This window comes from Phoca vitulina, unplaced genomic scaffold, assembly GCF_004348235.1.
Source record: "Phoca vitulina isolate PV1807 unplaced genomic scaffold, GSC_HSeal_1.0 scaffold52, whole genome shotgun sequence".
NCBI lineage: Eukaryota > Metazoa > Chordata > Mammalia > Carnivora > Phocidae > Phoca > Phoca vitulina.
In genome coordinates, this window is record NW_022589755.1 from 1,394,468 (window position 1) to 1,412,915 (window position 18,448).

General features: G+C 46.9%; 1 protein-coding gene across 1 annotated transcript; it reads right to left on the reverse strand.

Annotated features, from left to right (window-relative positions):
* Window positions 1–5,168: 5,168 nt before the first annotated feature.
* On the reverse strand, window positions 5,169–15,019 carry LOC116622022 (zinc finger protein 548-like). Its single transcript, XM_032388133.1, has 4 exons — window positions 14,806–15,019; window positions 13,086–13,127; window positions 9,836–9,962; window positions 5,169–8,205 (listed from the first exon to the last, which is right to left on the reverse strand). Exons 1-4 carry the CDS (start codon window positions 14,818–14,820, stop codon window positions 6,638–6,640), a joined length of 1,752 nt encoding a protein of 583 aa, XP_032244024.1. The 5' UTR covers window positions 14,821–15,019; the 3' UTR covers window positions 5,169–6,637.
* Between the last annotated feature and the right edge of the window lie 3,429 nt (window positions 15,020–18,448).

Sequence of the window (18,448 nt, forward strand, 5' to 3'; positions counted from 1 at the left end):
CCCAGTTTGGGGACTTAGCCTGAATGACAATATTTAGGGCCTCTGGTTTTCTTTTCTTTTCTTTTCTTTTTTAAGATTTTATTTATTTATTTGCTAGAGAGAGAGAGCGTGGGTGAGAGAGAGTGAGTGAGAGTACAAGAAGGGGAGCTGCAGGCAGAGGGAGAAGGAGAAGCCCCGATGCGGGACTCGATCCCAGGGCCCTGGGATCATGACCTGAGCCGAAGGCAGCTGCTTAACCGACTGAGCCACCCAGGCGTCCCCCTGTGGTTTTCTAAACTCCATAATAACACTCAGCATCCACTCATAGCTCTCCACTGACCTTGTTGCTTGCCAAATACATGTTGACTGAAGTTTTGGAGGCTGTTTTATGACCTTCAATATGCTAGGTCAGGGACAAGAAAGAAAAGACCCTAGACAGGACACGATGGGGAGTTGGAGGAGGGATATATTTCTGGCCTGGATAAATCAGTGACTGTTCGAAACCAGCAAGCAACACTTTTATTGAAATATATTTCGTACTTCATATCTTAGATATTTTCCATTTCTTTTGTTAACTTTAAAAATAAAACTGCCAGGGCGCCTGGGTGGCTCAGTCGGTTAAGCGACTGCCTTCGGCTCAGGTCATAATCCCAGGGTCCTGGGATCGAGTCCCGCATCGGGCTCCCTGCTCAGTGGGAAGCCTGCTTCTCCCTCTCCCACTCCCCCTGCTTGTGTTCCCTCTCTCGCTGTGTCTCTCTCTGTCAAATAAATAAAATCTTTAAAAATAATAATAAATAAATAAAATAAAAATAAAACTGCCGGTTATTTTGCGAGCAAAAGATGGGTTTATTCGAGAACAGCTCAGAATTGTAACCTGGTACAAGCAAGCTTTGGCAAAGTCACAGGCAAGTCTGGAGAACAAAGATGAATATCTGTCTTTTATAGAGGAAGGGATTTGGATGGGCTGTTATAAACTAAAGGTCCATTGGACTAAACTGGGAGTTGTAAGTATAGTGGATTCTCATTGGCTGGGCTGTTGCAGGTGGGGGTGGAGGAAGAAATGTTTCTTCCCCCTGATGGGATAGTAAAGTAGAATGGACTTGCCTTGTCCACCTTTACTCTTCCTCTTGGGTCTGCAATTGACAACTAGTGCTGGGAGGCCCCTGCTGCCCTCTGAATCCATTCTAAATGAGGTTTTCTTTTATTAATTTTCACGCATTTAAGAATCTGAAACCTATCTGAAAATGAGAGCAGCTTATCGCATGTGATTTTCCTGCCAAGGTAGTGTGTGCCCTTCAATCATAGAAGCCTGCCCTGTCTAAAGGTAATATAGATACTCCTGCTTCTTTTGGTGTTTACATGGTATGTTTTTCTCCATCCATTTACTTTTATTTTTTATTTATTTATTTATTTTTTAAAGATTATTTATTTATTTATTAGAGAGAGAGAATGAGAGACAGAGAGCATGAGAGGGAGGAGGGTCAGAGGGAGAAGCAGACTCCCCGCCGAGCAGGGAGCCCGATGCGGGACTCGATCCAGGGACTCCAGGATCATGACCTGAGCCGAAGGCAGTCGCTTAACCAACTGAGCCACCCAGGCGCCCTCTCCATCCATTTACTTTTAATCTATCTAGATATGTCTTTACATTTAAAGTGGGTTTCTTGTAGATAATGTGTAATTGGGTCTTGTGTTTTGATCCACTCTAACAGTCTTCCTTTAGATTGCATTTAGACATTCAAAGTAATTAATGATACAGTTGGATTACTAATCTACCACATTGGTTATTGTTTTCTATTTATTGCCCTTGTAATTTGTTCCTGTTTTTGTCCTCCACCCTTTTCCTCCCTTTTGTAGTTTTAACTGAGCATTTTATGGATTCCATTTTCTCTCCTTTTTACCATAACAGTTATACTTCCTTTTTTTAAAAATTTTGTTTAGGGCGCCTGGGTGGCTCAGTTGGTTAAGCAACTGCCTTCGGCTCAGGTCATGATCCTGGAGTCCCGGGATCGAGTCCCGCATCGGGCTCCCTGCTCGGCAGGGAGTCTGCTTCTCCCTCTGACCCTCCCCCCTCTCATGTGCTCTGTCTCTCATTCTCTCTCTCTCAAATAAATAAATAAAAAATCTTAAAAATAAAAAAAATAAAAATTTTGTTTAGTGGTTGCTGTACAGGCACAGTATATATCTACAGCTAATCCAAATCCACTTTCAAGTAACACCACCATTTCACAGGTAGTGTGTGTACCTTAATATAACAAAATAATACTAATTCCTCTGTCTCATTCCTTGTATCATTGCTGTTATTCATTTCACATATATATATTTGCACACATACATACTCAAGTACAGTGTTGCTATTATTTTTTGACAAACTAATGTGTTAGATCAGTTAAGAATAAGACAAATAAGTTCTTATTTTACCTTCACTTATTCCTTTTTTGATGCTTTTTCTTTCTCTGTAGATCTGAGCTTCTGAGCTATGTCATTTTCCTTTTCTCTAAGGAACTTTTTTTTTTTTTTTTTTTTTACATTTCTTGCAAGGCAGGTCTACTAGCAACAAATTCTCTCCACTTTTGTTTTTCTGAGAAATTATTTCTCCTTCACTTTTGAAAGGATAATTTCACAGAGTATAGGATTCTAGGTTGGCGGATTTTTCTGTCAACATTTTATTTATTTATTTATTATTATTTTTTTAAAGATTTTATTTATTTACTTGACAGAGAGAGACACAGCGAGAGGGAACACAAGCAGGGGGAGTGGGGGAGGGAGAAGCAGGCTTCCCGCTGAACAGGGAGCCCAATGCGGGGCTTGATCCCAGGACCCTGGGATCATGACCTGAGCTGAAGGCAGACGCTTAACGACTGAGCCACCCAGGCGCCCTCTGTCAACATTTTAAATATTTCCCTCCACTCTTCTTGTTTGGATGGTTTCTGAAAAATTGGATGTCATTATCTTTGCTCTTCCAGAGGTGAAGTGTTTTCCTTCCTCTAACTTCTTTCAGGGTTTTTTGTTTTTGTTTTTTTCATCTCTGATTATCTGTAGTTTGAAAATGATATGCCTAGGTGTAGTTTTTTCTTTTAGCGTCTTTTCTGCTTGGTGTTCTCTGAGCTTCCTGGATTGGTACCTGAATGTTTAAATTTGGGTAAATTGGGGAGAAAATCTCAGTCACTATTGTTTCAAACCTTTCTTCTGTTCCTTTCTCTCTTTCATTTTCTTCTGGTATTGCCATTATTCATGTTACACTTTTCCAGTTGTTCCATAGTCCTTGGATATTCTATTTTATTTTTTTTTAGTATATTTTCTGTATGTTTGCTTTTCAGTTTTGACCATTTCTATTGAAATACCCTCAAGCTCAAGATTCTTTTCTCAGCAATGTCTAGTCTACCAATAAGCCCATCAAAGGCATTTTTCATTTTTATTAGTGTTTTTGATCTGTTACTTTTTTTTCCCCTCAGAATTTCAATCTCTTTGCTTATATTACCAATCTGTTCTTGCATGCTGTATGCTTTATCCATCAGAGCCCTTATCATCTTAATGACAGTTTTTTAAATTCCTGGTCTGATACTTCCAACATCCCTGCCTTGTGTGAGTCTGGTTCTGATGCTTGCTCTGTTTCTTCAAATTTTGTTTTTAGCCTTTTAGTATGTGTTGTAATTTTTTCTTAATACTTGGACATGAGGCACTGGTAAAATAAACTGCTATAAATAGACTTTTCACAACGTGGTAGTAACTGGTGGTAAGTTATGAGAGGAAGCATACTATAGGACTACAATTAGGACTTTCAGTAAACCTTTGCTTCTGGGCTATGAATTTCATACATTTCTCCCAGTTCCAGCACCCCCACGTAAGTGGGCCAAGATGGCTAGAGTGGCCTGCACTGGGGTATTTCCCAGGCTCTGAAAAGTCCCCAGCTGATTCTTCTGAGAGCAGTCCTTGTTAAGAACAGAATGTTCTGATGTATTTCAAATTCCCAAAAGTATGATGATTTATGTTCTCCTACCATAGCACTGGGGTTTGTGGAGGAGGGTCAGCTCCTGGGTTTCCTTCATTCTCTGTTCCTCTGTTGGACTAATTTGGGGAACAGCAGTTTGTCCTGCCACCTCACTTGTCTTACAGACCTAAGAAGAGTTGTTGATTTTCCATTATTTTCAGCTTACTTGTCAGGATGTAATGGCAACTTCCAGCTTCTTACATGCTGGGACAGAAAACAAAAGTCCCTATCTTCTCATATTTTGTTCTAGTCTTTGACTTGTTTCTTACTAGGAATTTAGAATGTGCATGTCTATAATTACCTAAAACTAGGCTTATTTAGATATTTTAAGTATCTTCTCAATCACTCAAATCTTAAAAATTTGATGAAACAAAGTTTTTTTAAAATTTCAATTTATTTAAATTCTAGTTAGTAACATATATGGTAAAATTGTTTTCAGGTGTAGAATTTAGTGATTCATGAAACAGAAAGGTTAAATGTAAATATAAATTTAGATAATTTTTTCATTAAATATTTTGTTCATGTTGAGATTTGAAAAATGCAATCAGAGAGTGGAATTGGGAATTGTTTCCCATGTCTCACTCTCAAACTGTTTTCTTTCCCTTTCCTATTCTTTTTTTTTTTTTTAAAGATTTTATTTATTTATTTGAGAGAGAGAGAATGAGAGAGAGTGAGCACATGAGAGGGGGGAGGGTCAGAGGGAGAAGCAGGCTCCTTGCTGAGCAGGGAGCCCGATGCGGGACTCGATCCAGGGACTCCAGGATCATGACCTGAGCCGAAGGCAGCCGCTTAACCAACTGAGCCACCCAGGCGCCCCTCCCTTTCCTATTCTATAATGCTTGTTGCTTTCCTTTCTAAATTTCAAATTTCTCAATAAGGCACCTGGTTTGAAGATTACATGATGAAAAGATGACCTCAAGCAAGAAGAAATCCTACCAGCAGACTGCCTTTGGGCCTGAACTACAACACTTCCTTGATCCCCAGCCTGTTGGCCTACTCTGCAGATTTTCAACTTGCTAAGCAATCACAAATTTAGCTAATTCTTTAAAACACATATCCCCCCCACCACACACACACCCTGATGGTTGTTTCTCTGGAGAACCTAATATACCACAGAACCGAACACTTAAAAATAACAAGATAGTACACTTTATGTGTATTTTACACAATAACAAATATTTTTTTAAATGCCCTAAGAATTTTTATGACACAAAGACATAGCTTAAAAACACTGCTAGAAAAAAAGAAGTCAAACAAGAATTTTCTAGAAAGGTGGTTCAGATGGTTTAAAAACTTTTATTGATAATGAATTCATATGAAACTGAACTTAAATTTACTTTATTTAAACTTCACTTTCCCATTCTACACAACTCTTTTGCTCAGTGATTAGCACCTTTGTTGTTTATAGACAATGCAGCTCTAATACGTAACACAGAGCCTTGTTATTTGATGCCATGCTTTTGCACACACAACGTGGATAATACTAAAAATACATATATGCACTCAGTGTAAACAGCTATACAACAGTAACTGTAGGATTCCCTTTATATGAAATTCTAGAAAATGCAAACTAGAGTGTCCACCTGGGGATGGCAAGTTGGGTAGGGCCGGGAGAGAGAGAATATGAAAAGGTGCTAATGGAAACTACAGGGCCTATGGATTACTCATTATCAAGACTCTGGTGATGCTCCCATTGTGCACACATATATGAAAATATATTTTACACTTTTAATAAATGCAGTTTATGTCAATACCTCAATAAAGCTGTTAAGAAATAAAGATTCCATATAAAATCTGGATGTCCTCTTCCTCTAGAAATAATATAACATCTGGCAAATCTGTATTGACTCCATCAACACCCTTCCCTCTATCTTAGGTACGTCAACTCTGATTCCTTCTCAAAACAGAAGGAAATGCTCAGAGAAGAAAATGCTGACAAATGGAGAAATCATGCTAAGCAAAACAAGCCCGTCACAAAAAGACAAATACTGTATGATTCCACTCACGTATAGTACCCAGAGTAGCCGAATTCATAGAGATGGGGTATAAAACCACAGTAGCCAGCTGTGGCAGGGAGCGGGTAGGAGGAGCTGTTCCATGGGTATAGTTTCAGTTTTGCCAGATGAAAGGAATTCTGGAAATTAGTTTCATAAATATGTGAATTTTTTAACTACTAAACTGTACAATTCAAAGACAGGGTAAACTGTGCTACATGTACTTTGCCACGACATAAATGTAAAATATATATTACAGTAGTTCCCAGCAACAAGTAAGAGCAGGTATTTGGCTGAAGTCTTTCCCCCTCTACAATACTCTCTGGCATGGTGTGAACTTTTTGGTACTGAACAAGGTTAGAGTTTTAGATGAACAAATGCCCGTATTTGTTGCACAAGTAAGGTCTTTTTCCATCGTGAATTCTCTGATGTGTAATGGGGCTGGAGTTGCACCTAAGACCTCACATTGACTGCACTCAGAAGGCCTTCCTCTGGTGACCTCTTGATGTCTAATGAATGGCGAGCTGTCCCAAAACAATTTTGCACATTCCCTTCTCATAAGGTGCTTCTCCAGTGTAATGAGCCTAGAGTAGTACCTAAAGGCTTCACCATATTCTCTGCACTCTTAAGTTTCTTTGCCAGTGTAATTCTCTGGTCAATGGCTTGGAGTTGTATCTCAAGATTTCCCCACATTTATGGTGCTCATAGACCTGTTTTCATTGTGGATTTTCTGGTGATGAACGAGGTGGGACTTTCTAATGAAGGCCTTCTGACATTTGCTGCACTCATAGGGCCTTTCTCCAGTGTGGATTTTCTGATGCTCAACAAGTATATGTTTGTGGCTAAAGGCTTTCCCGCATTCGCTGCACTCATAAGGCCTCTCTCCAGTGTGATTTCTCCAATGTTTAATAAGGTTGGAGTTATACCGAAAGAACTTCCCACAGACACTGCACTCATAAGGCCTTTCTCCAGTGTGAACTCTCTTATGTCTAATGAGTCTGCAGTGGTACCTAAAGGATTTCCCACATTCGCTGCACTCATAAGGCCTCTCTCCAGTGTGATTCTGCCAATGTTTAATGAGCTTCGACTTGTACCTAAAGAATTCCCCACATAAGCTGCACTCATAAGGTCTTTCTCCAGTGTGAACTCTCTGATGTCTAATAAGTGTAGAGGTGTACCTAAAGAATTTCCCGCATTCACTGCACTCATAAGGCCTTTCTCCAGTGTGAACTCTCTGATGTTTAATGAGTGTGGAATTGTACCTAAAGAATTTTCCACATTCATTGCACTCATAAGGCTTTTCTGCAGTGTGAACTCTCTGATGTCTAATGAATGTGGAGCTGTACCTGAAAAATTTCCCACATTCGCTGCATTCATAAGGCCTCTCTCCAGTATGAACTCTCTCGTGTCGTATCAGGCGATAGTTGTACCTAAAGAATTTTCCACATTCTCTGCATTCATAAGGCCTTTCTCCATTGTGGATTCTCTGATGTTTCATGAAGTTGGCATTGTACTTAAAGAACTCCCCACATTTGCTACACTCATAAAGGCTTAATCCAGTGTGAACCCTCTGGTGACTAGTGAGTGTGGAGTTGTACCTAAAGAATTTCCCACATTCATTGCACTTAAAGGGCCTTTCTCCAATGTGGATTTTCTGGTGCTGAACAAGGTGAAACTTTTTAATGAAGGCCATCCTACATTTGCTGCATTCGTAAGGTCTTACTCCAGTGTGAATTTTCTGGTGCTCAACAAGTACCTGTTTTTGGCTGAAGGCTTTCCCACACTGAGTGCACTTGTAATCCTTCTGTCCAGTTTCAAAGGCCTCCCCACACTCAGTGTCCCTGTGTGGCTTCAAAGCACCGTGAGGGGCCAGGTGCTGGAGAAAGCCTGCACTGGCTGGGAAGTCCTTCCCACCTCTGCTGCATGTGAAGCTACTCTCTGCCATGTGAACATTGTCGTTCACAGCAAAGGAAGGACTCCCCTCATCCCTTCTGGAAAAGCTGTCTCCAATCTGATCCTTTTGGTGCTGGTGCAGGTTTGCCCCACAAATGGACAGCTCTTGATCAAGGTACATTCCACCATGCTCAGCCGAGGGCAAAATGTCTTTCCAGACTGGGCCGCACATCTCCCAGAGCTGGGACTTCTGGATGGATGGGCCAGGCTTTGGGGTCCTGACCTGTGACCCTCCTACAGAAACATCTTGCTCTGAAGGGGCCTCCTCATCCTGGGCTCCATGCCAGCAACCTGTAAGCAGAGAAATGCTGGTGAAGTGCCTGCTGACTTCGTTGGGAGGAGGCGGCCCCATCGGGAACGTGTGCCAGACACACCCACGGACGAGGCCACGGGACTGCTGACGGGTGAGGGGGACTCAAGACCGTGAGAAGAAGGCCCACTGTGCAGAGCTCAGCCTGGCAAGCTCCTGTGATGGGAGAGCCCTGACTCTGGGGAAGAACATAAGGGAGGGGTCCTGTCTTAGTCCATCTGGGTTGCCACAACAAAATACCACAGACTGGGTGGCTTATAAACGACAGAAATTTATTTCTCGCAGTCGTGGAGGCTGGAATTCTGAGATCAGGGTGCCAGCATGGTCGGGTGAGGGCCCCCTCCCGGGCTGCCAACTTCTCACTGTGTCCTCACACAGCGGAAGGGGCTAGGGGGCTCTGTGGGCTCTCCTTTACAACAGCACTAATCCCATTCATGGGAGCTCTGCCCTCATGACCTAAGCACCCTGCAAAGGCACCATCTCCTAATACCACCACACCGGGCATGAAGTTTGCAACAAAGAATTGGTGGTGGGGTGGTGGGGCAAAAACACTTAAAACAAAGCAGGTGCTATGCAGGGAGAAGAGGCAGGGTTTTCAAGTCACTCCTGTGCAAACGGCTATGGCTGCTGGTGACCGGTGAGCACGGTGCAGAAAACCGTAAACAGACCTAGAAATGCCTAACCACACGGAGATACTGCAACTCAAGAACTACTTAGGGATACGTGCAGGCCTCACAATATCCTAACTATAGCTCAAATGTTGGTGAGCCCTGCAAAGGGAGCAATGAAACAGAATCCGGGTGAAGGCCAACAGGCGTTGGATTGTGGTGGAAAGGGGATTCGAATTCAGCGTAGACATGAAAATGGAGAAGAAAAGGGAGAAACGAGGTGTGGCCCCTGGCCCTGGCATCACACAACGGTGGACAGAGGACAGGTTCCCCGCTCTGACACACCCCTCCCCTGCTCCTTCCCACCAGGGCCGTGTACTTTGGAGTGTCTCCTGCCAGTGACACAGTAATGTCCACCTGTTAGGGACCTGGGGTCCTGCCCACTGCTCGAGGTGAGCACTGATGTGGCACCTGAGACAGGCCAGGCCCAGACGAAAGAAAGGAGAAGGCATGGCCAGTGTGCGCCCAGAGTAACCCAACACAGGATATCCAACATCTTAAAATTACAAGAACTTCACAGGAGAGACTGTAGAAACAACCCAGTGTTCCCCAAAATTAGTAATTAGGTTGGTGCCTGAAACTCCTAGCACGGGCAGGACCCAAGAAAAGTCAGCAAGAGGAACGGGGGAAAGCCCGGGGCACCAGGGTTCCACGCATCCAGACTAAATGACCCAACCAGGGACGAGACAGGTCTGAGGATCTCAGACAAACTTCAACATCTCTGACCTCTGAGCCTGATCTTGCAAGTGCTCAGAGCAGCAGGGACGGGACCGCGTGGGGAGAGTGGGTGCAGTGCGCACGGCCCAGTCCCGGCACCAGTAACCAGTAACTGGAGAGGAAGTCGTACCCACGGTCTTGTTGTGGAAAGGACAGCGCTGCCCCGGACCAAAGAGGAAGAACAGAGCCCAGCCCAGGACACGGGGCGGGGGTGTACGGGCCTTACCCAGGGAGGACAGGAGCGCAAAGTTCTCCAGCATCACAGCATGGTACAGAAATCGCTGAGCTTCATCAAGGAGGCCCCACTCGTCCTGGGAGAAATATATGGCCACGTCCTCGAAGGCCACATGGCTCTGCCGAAGTTGGAACATTTGGTTCATGAGCAGCTTCTTGTGTTACCTGTGTCTCGTGGATTCTCTAATTATCTATTTGCCATCCGTTAATTACAGGGCTAAACGAACAGCCAAATGTGTTTCTGTATCTCCCTCGCAATCCGGGGCCCACACTGAACCACCTCCTTCACTAACTCACACACCAAGTCGACACTTCCCCTGCCCTAGATCAACCAGGGCCAGGTACCAGACAACCAGGGACACCCCTTCTACCCCGAAAATTATAGAAAAGGTACACGAAATTTATAGAAAATAGCCATCAGTAAGCTTTTCACCGTACCCTTCCGGCATTTCTCCCAGAAAGTTCCATAAAGCCTCTGACCTAAGGAGTCCCTTTGCTGGCGTTTGTCTCCTAACCCAAACTGGTGCTTCCTGTTACTCGGTGTGCTCCCACCCCTCGAGAAACAGAATAAAAACCTTCTTTTAGTGTCGTTGGTCTCTCCATGTCATCACTCACCCACCTCCATAAATTAAAATCCTGTGGGTGCAAGTATCTGATACACTTCTCTCACCAGGCCCTTCGGTCCTTCCTGCACACATCCATCCCTGCTCGTCCTCCTCCCTGACTTCCCAATGTGGAAGAGTCACCAGCGGCTGGTGGCACTGCTGCCTGCTCTCGCCTCATTCCCATCGGTCACTGTGTCCAGAACACAGCATAAGACATGAGTAGTGAAGGAGCAGAAGAACATCATCTAGGTTGTGGGCCTGGCAATGCAGGGCTCTCCCTCCCTCCAGCCAGCCAGTTTCCCTGGGGTTCCCCAGGGCTCGTCTGAGAGGTAAGACTCAGACCCTCAAGTCAAACTCAGACTTGTCCCTCTCCCTTAAGCACCAGAGCCAACCACTCACACTCCACCTCACCTGCATATTGGTCGTCGGACTCACGCCCCTCACAACTCTGACTCCTCCACAGACACCCCCAGCCCACACCACTGGCATTTCCTTCACGTCCTAACAGGCAAATACATCGAGGATCCAATTCAGCCCTGGCCCTGCCCCTGAACACCAGAAGTCCAAAGGCCCCTAGCGCCAGGTCCAGCCCCAAGCCCTGCTTTGAAGGCCCGGCTTCTTCTTTTTTTTTTTTTTTTATTTGAGAGAGAGCACAAGAGCGGGGAGCGGGAGAGGGAGAAGCAGACTCCTCACTGAGCAGGGAGCCCGATGTGGGACTCGATCCCGGGACTCCAGGATCATGACCCGAGCCGAAGGCAGTCGCTTACCCAACTGAGCCACCCAGGCGCCCTGAAGGCCCAGCTTCTTGCTTCACCCTCAGCCACCTGCCTATGTGAGGACGTCACACACTCTCGGCCCTTTCTCCCTTCCGTATCGCACCAACTGTCCCATAAGCAGTCAGAACCTTCCTTTCTCCTCATTTGAAGCCCAGGAACACTTAGCTCTCCACCCATATGCCCACTCCACATGAGGTCTAGCAATGCTTCAGGCTGACCAGTTTCCCCCTCAACATCTATCTCATGTGCACTCCAGTCTCAGAAGACTTTCTCACTCCTAAACCCCCGTCTCTCTTTCTCTCTCCCCGTGTTTCTCTCTCTCTCACACACACACACAAACACAGAAACACGGCTTCCTCAGCTTTGTGATGCCCCCCACCACCACCCAGGTGCCCAATGAAGAAACCCAGTACTCAGGGCGCCTGGGTGGCTTCAGTCAGTTAAGCATCTGACTCTGAGTTTCACCTCAGGTCACGATCTCATGGGTCATGGGATCGATCTCCACGTTGGGCTCTGCGCTCAGCGGGGAGTCTGTTTGGGATTCTCTCTCTCCCTCTGCCCCTCCCACCACTCACGTGCTCTCTCTCTAAAATAAATCAATCTTTTAAAAACAAACAAATAAACAAACCCAATACTCAGGCCCTTCATTCCCATTCCTGCTCCTCTAATGGCATCGCCACCATAACCTAGAAATGCTGCCTCCTAAATCTGATCCCTAGCTTCATCCTAGCCCGCACCCCAGCCAGCACGCTGTTGCTGTCTCCAACTTCAATCTATCCCCAGAACTCCAGGACTCTGTGTTCAAGTGCCTACTTGAGGGGCGCCTGGGTGGCTCAGTCGGTTAAGCGTCTGCCTTCAGCTCAGGTCATGATCCCAGGGTCCCAGGATGGAGCCCCACGTTGGGCTCCCTGCTCAGTGGGGAGTCTACTTCTCCCTCTCCCTCTGCGCCCCCCCACCCCCAGCTCGTACTCGCTCTCTCTCAAATAAATAAATAAAATCTTAAAAAAAAAAAAAGTGCCTACTTGACACTTCTCCTGGGAATCTCTGGGGCATTTGTGACATAGACAAAAACTGACTCTTCATGTTCCACCTGCAAATTCCTCATACCACTGACTTCCTCCATTTTAGTTCAAGCATCCATCCTTCCTAACAAGGCCAAAAACCTGGGGGCATCCCCAACTTTTCCCTCTATCCCACCTCCTCATCTCCCTGAGTCTCCACATCCTGAAACACGAGCAGCTCTAGCTGCAAACACATCCGGAAACCAGTGCCCCCTCTGCTTCCACAACCACCACTCCTTGTAGGCACCGCGACAACACTCCCCTGGACTGCGGCAAGCATTTCACTTACACCGCCGTCTGTCTTCCACTCTGTAGCCAAAGGGAACCTGTTAAAATCTCAGTCATAGCACCTTCCTCTTCTGTTTCAAACCTTCCCTACCTCCCACCAACCTCAGACGAGAGGTCCAGAGCCCCAGGCTGTCACTCAAGGTCTGATACCTGTGCACCCCTACCCAACCCCAAGCTGGCTCCCCATTCTCACCAGCTAGAAAAGAGACGTGCAGTTTCCTGAACATCCCAGCTAAGTCTCATCTCCAAGCATGTGAACATCCTGAATCCTGTGGCCAGGATTCCCTGCCACTTCTTGCACCAGTAGTTAGAAAAGGGAACTGCTCTACATATAATCTAAATATAGGATCCTGGGCCTGGGGAAAGCCCATGGTCTTCAGACTTAAGGGAGTGAGAAGGATAAGAGAAGTTTCAGGACACTACCACTCCCTGAGGGTATATATATACTGGGGTGCCAAAAAACACCTGGGTGACAACCGGGATGGTTGAAAAGTGGGACATCCTCCACTCACCTGCACCGGGTCCATAAGCATTTCTGCCACCTCCGTGGGACCCTATGGTAAGAAGGAGACCATGAGAAATGGGTACCATGGAAGGATCTTATGAACTGAGCTGGACCACCACCCCTGCCCTGTCCTGGAGCAAAGTGATCTCAGCCTGGTGGTCTAAGTTCAGCTCCTCCAGAAAACAGTGCTGCCTCTTATCAACTGGGTGACAACTGTTACTGTCCACAGGATCAACAGTTTTGTTATATTTTCAGTGCAAATGAACTAGTAGGGTTTTGAAATTTGAGGTCTTTATTTTTACCGCTTTCTAAGATTTCATAAGATACTATACATAAAACTTCACACTGTAAACAAACAGGTAAATTAATGTCAAATCAATCATGAAGTGTTTGCATAAATTTAACTTGTTGAATAGGTTCATTTCTAATTGTCTACCTCGGTGTACATATTTAAAAGGATATTGATTGAGTACTTAAGTCAGTAACTTTTTTATACGTTCTTAAGGAGTTGTAGGAAAAGGCTGAACAGGCAGACAAGCTACTAGTCCATACAGCAACAAGACCTGCCTGTTACATAACCCCCAAAAGAGAGCTTGTTGGAGGCCCTCAACTGGACAGCAGCTCGCCCCTCTCGCCCTGAGGGCTGGGGGCGAGGAAGCAGTCCCCTGTCTGGGACCCTGAGGCTCCATCAGCCTGGCTGACCTTGCCCTTGCTCCACTGGGAGTGGCCCTGAGCTGAGCTGCAAGTGGAGAGTCAACAGCAGCACAGAACAGCGGCTGCACCGAAGGGAAACTCCTCAGCCCACCACCATCTCCCTTCCTAAAGACACAGGCGAAAGGTCTCTCCCACAGCAAACCTCTTTTTTGAAGGAAGCATCAGGGATGCCAACACCTGCTTCCCATACCCTGCCCACCAGTAACTCTCCAGCCCTTGCCTCCCTCACCATCTAAAATCACCTTAAGACGCCCTCCTTGATCCGGCCCTCCGGCCACGCTCTGGTGCCGTCCACGCCCTCCCCACCTGTGACAGCCCAGCCCTTCCCCGGCCTCCAGACCTTTACCTCCACAGGCTCCTGTCAGGTCTCCCCCTGAGATATCTCAGCATCAACACGTCCAAAATCAAACTCATGGTCTCCCCGACACCCGCTCCCTGGGCTCGCTCACCCCACCTCCGCCCTTCAGATGTTCAGGCAAAGAAGCCTAACAGGGCCCCTCACTCCCTACTTCTGCTCACACGTGTGTGCGATGCAGCAGGAAATCCTGTCGGCTCTGCTGTGCAACTCTACGCAGCATCTCCGCGCATCCCGCTCTGCCGCCGCCGCCCTGGTCCAGCCCCCCAGAACCCCCCGGGGGGACCTGCATGCCCCGTCCTGCTCCCCCCTACCTCCAACTTCCGACTCGGGGCGCGCCCCTCCCATCCCCGGCCCCTTGCGACCTCCCGCGGACGCCGGCGTGGCCACTGCAGGCGACACTCCACCCCGCCCCCTGTTCCCCGCACACACAAGGGTCCCGGTGCCCCCACCCCTGGTCTCGACTCAGGAGCACCTGCTGGATCCCCGCCCCCGCCACGCCCCACCGCACGGACGGAGCCGGGACCCCACGCCGGGGCGCCCTCTGCTCCCGCCCCGCGGGCCTGGCTGTGGGGAGCTGAGCGGGCGCCCCTCCATCCGGAAGCAGCGCTCGGGGCGAGGGGCGGGCGGCTGAGGGCCCGGGGGTCGCAGCACCCACCTGAGCCGGCTTCATCTGCGCGGCCTCCGCCAACGACCGGTGGGAAGAGCGGTGCGGGGAGCGTCGGGCGACCGGGCGGGGACGAGGTCGCCTCGCACAGGCTCTGCGGCCGGAACGACGCCTCTCCCCGCGTTCTCCCGCCCTGTCACCTCCGCACCCGCCAAACGCCTGGGAAGCCTTGAAACCCCGAGCCCGAGAGCAAGCAAACTGACGCGAAGGCACGCCGGATGTCCCGCCCCTCGCGATGCGCGCGCATGCAGGCGCCACGCCCTCACGGCTCCATTGGCTCAGGGGCCGCCGCCGCCGCGCTCCGCAGACTCACGGGGTTCGTAGTTGCCACCGCCCTCCCTTCTCAGGCGAAGGCCCGCCCCCTTCTGCGGCGGATGAGACTAGAGGCTTCGTCAGGGGCTCTGGGAAATGGAGTTCCGCGGCTCCAACGGGGGGCGGGGTCTCGCCTGCTCTTAAAGGGGATCTATCCAGGTTTCTCGGAGCGCGGTCCCGGAAGTCACAGAACGGTTAGGGACCTGTTACTTCATATGCTAAGGAGCTCGGGAAGTTCCCAGAGGCCACACAGCCAAAGGGACACACCGTGTCACGACAGCACGGCCGCTTAGCTGTCTACGACCTTGTCGCTGTTCAAATACAGACTGAATCTCTGGAGTCCGTTCTAACGAGGACACGAAAGAAAAGGCTTCAGACGGAGCCATGGAGGGGAAGACGGGGGAGGCATGACGGGGCACCGAAGCAGGGAGAAAGGGTGAAGCTGTCCTCGGATTCCCAGGAAAACATCTTTCCCGCCTGATCAGTCAGTGGTTGTGTTTGAACAGTGAGTAGCATTTCTTCAACTACTACTCCATACCTGAGGTATTTGTCAATTCCTTTAAGAATCGGATCTCTGCCTGAAAAGAATAGTGACTTCACACATCCGTCTCCTGCCAGGATGGTGTGTGCTCCTTTCATAGTTGGGGCACCAGTGAAAAGGGAGCATCCTGTTCTTCAGACAAAGGGAGGAATCCACTATCGCATCTCCTTGCCGGGAAGAGATTGATCAGTTCACTGAAATTCTAGCAACAGTGTCATCACAGGGAGTAGAAATTACCTGAGAAAAACACTTGTGAAATGGAAATTACTGAAGTGATCAGTTATTTATATTTTTATATTTTAAGGATGTCTTTATTTATTTATTTTAGCGAGAGCAGGGGGAGGAGCAGAGAGAGGGACAAGCCGACTCCGTGCTGAATACGGAGCCTGATGTGGGGCTTGATTGCAGGACCCTGACATCAAGACTTGAGCCAAAATTAAGAGTCAGGTCAGTTATTTAGACAGATTAGCAGAAATACTTCTAGGGAAACATACCTGTAATACATTAAACACACACACACACACACACACAAAACTAAACACATGGGGCGCCTGGGTGGCTCAGTCAGTTAGGCGTCTGCCTTCAGCTCAGGTCATGATCCCAGGGTCCTGGGATCGAGCCCCGCATCAGGCTCCCTGCTCAGCGGGGAGTCTGCTTCTCCCTCTGCCACTCCCCCTGCTCATGTTCTCCTTCAAATGAATAAATAAAATCTTAAAAAAAAAAAACATTAAGAAAAGTTAAGATCTCAGTGAAGTTTGAGAGACAGTGAAATCTGAAAAGCAAGAGGATGAAGCCAAGCCTATGGCTGTGCATGAATCTTGGCCACAATCAGGTTTTTTGCTGAGATTCTTTTTTATACTTTACAATGTGGCTATTAACTGCTTGGAAGGGATAGAGACGATATTTTTAAAGAGTTACCTCAAAGGTGAAAATGAACAACCATCTGTGCTGTGCTATTTACTGATCTTAGAAATGTACGGTGCATACCTGCTGGATTTCAGGCACAATGGTGGGTGCACAGGACACACTGGGGATAGGGTTGCCAGCTGTTCTCTGTATACAGGATTGTTCTGTGTTTTCTGTAGTTGTTTATTTAGCATTCATTTATCTGAAGGCCAAACTAATAGTCAAAGATGTATACTTCTCACAGACTTGCAAAACTGCTATTATAAACACAAGAACAAACCCTAATCTGTTTTTACTTCCTGCCCAATAAGGCACTTTAGTCTTAAGGGCATACTCTCAGTTCCTCCTCCCGCCCCCTCCTTCCTGCATGTCACATGGTTTCATGTGGCCCTCCATGGTGTGCTGTGCCTCTTATTTCCAGGGTGTTGAGAATTTAGCTAAGTTACTTCATGCTGTCACTGTCTCAGCATCCATTTTGTTTGGCCAAGCCGCCTGCGGGGACACTGACATTCACCCCCTCATGGAAGCACATGCCCTACATGACAGCCCAAAGAGCCACAAGCAAATAAAAGTTCCTGATAGGACTGCCAAAGACCCTTGTAATGAACCATCCCCAGCCTCCCAGCACCTGTATGCCTTATGTTCACCCTTAGATAAGACCTCCTTGGAGCTTACCAAAACCCAGCTCTTTTTGGTTTTAACTGAACACCTGGGTGACTCGGTCAGTTAAGCCTCTGCCTCTTGATTTCAGCTCAGGTCTTGATCTCAGGGTCATGAGTTCAAACTCCGTGTTGAGCTCCATGCCCACCGTGAAGCCTACGTTAAAAAAAAAAAAAAAAAGAATTGACCAATCTGGGCTTAAATGGGAAATCTGGAAGCACTAAACCCATGGACCCTAGTAAAGGCATGTGCCCCAGGTCATGCCTTTCTTTCTGCCTGCACTCTGCCTTGATGTCCCTGTGTGGCCCCTGGAAGTGTGCCATGTAATTCCTCCAGGACCTGTGAGTATAAACTTCTCTTTTTCAATTTCTCTTATGGTCTGTCACTGAACCACAACCTGACCCACCATCCAGCACCCCGTGCTATACTTAGCAAATGTTAATTTACCAGTCATAACACAGGAAACTGTTGAGTAGCACAACTTTCCTTTCAATGGCATTGACCCCTCCATGTTGCACTCAGTCACCTTTATAAATCAAGACTCTGTCACAATTCAAGGACATGTCCTGTGTTTAATGATTTGGTCCTGATTCCTACATTGACTTTGTCAGGACACCATAAATATCCGTATCACAGCTTTTTACAATATGTTACAGAAAAGTCATGCAGATGACATGATACTCTATGTGGAAAACCCAAGAGACTAGACCCCCAAATTGCTAGAACTCATACGGGAATTCAGCAAAGTGGCAGGATAGAAAATCAATGCACAGAAATCAGTTGCATTCCTATACACTAACAATGAGATAGAAGAAAGAAAAATTAAGGAGTCGATCCCATTTACAATTGCACCCAAAACCATAAGATACCTAGGAATGAATCTAACCAAAGAGGCAAAGGATCTGCACTCAGAAAACTATACAACACTCCTGAAGGAAATTGAGGGAGACACAAAGAAATGGAAAAACGTTCCATGCTCATGGATTGGAAGAACAAATATTGTTAAGATGTCTATGCTACCTAGAGCAATCTATACATTCAATTCAATTCCTATCAAAATACCATCAACTTTTTTCACAGAGAGAGAACAAATCATCCTAAAATTTGTATGGAACCAGAAAAGACCCCAAATAGCCAAAGGAATGTTGAAAAAGAAAACCAAAGCTGGTGGCATCACAATTCCAGACTTCCAGCTCTACTACAAAGCTGTCATCA

Coding starts and splice junctions, on each gene's coding strand:
- LOC116622022 (XM_032388133.1), bottom strand. Junction 9,963..13,085: donor TGCTTATGGACCCGGTGCAG/GTGAGTGGAGGA, acceptor CAACTTCGGCAG/AGCCATGTGGCCTTCGAGGA. Junction 8,206..9,835: donor TGCGCTCCTGTCCTCCCTGG/GTAAGGCCCGTA, acceptor CTCTGCTTACAG/GTTGCTGGCATGGAGCCCAG.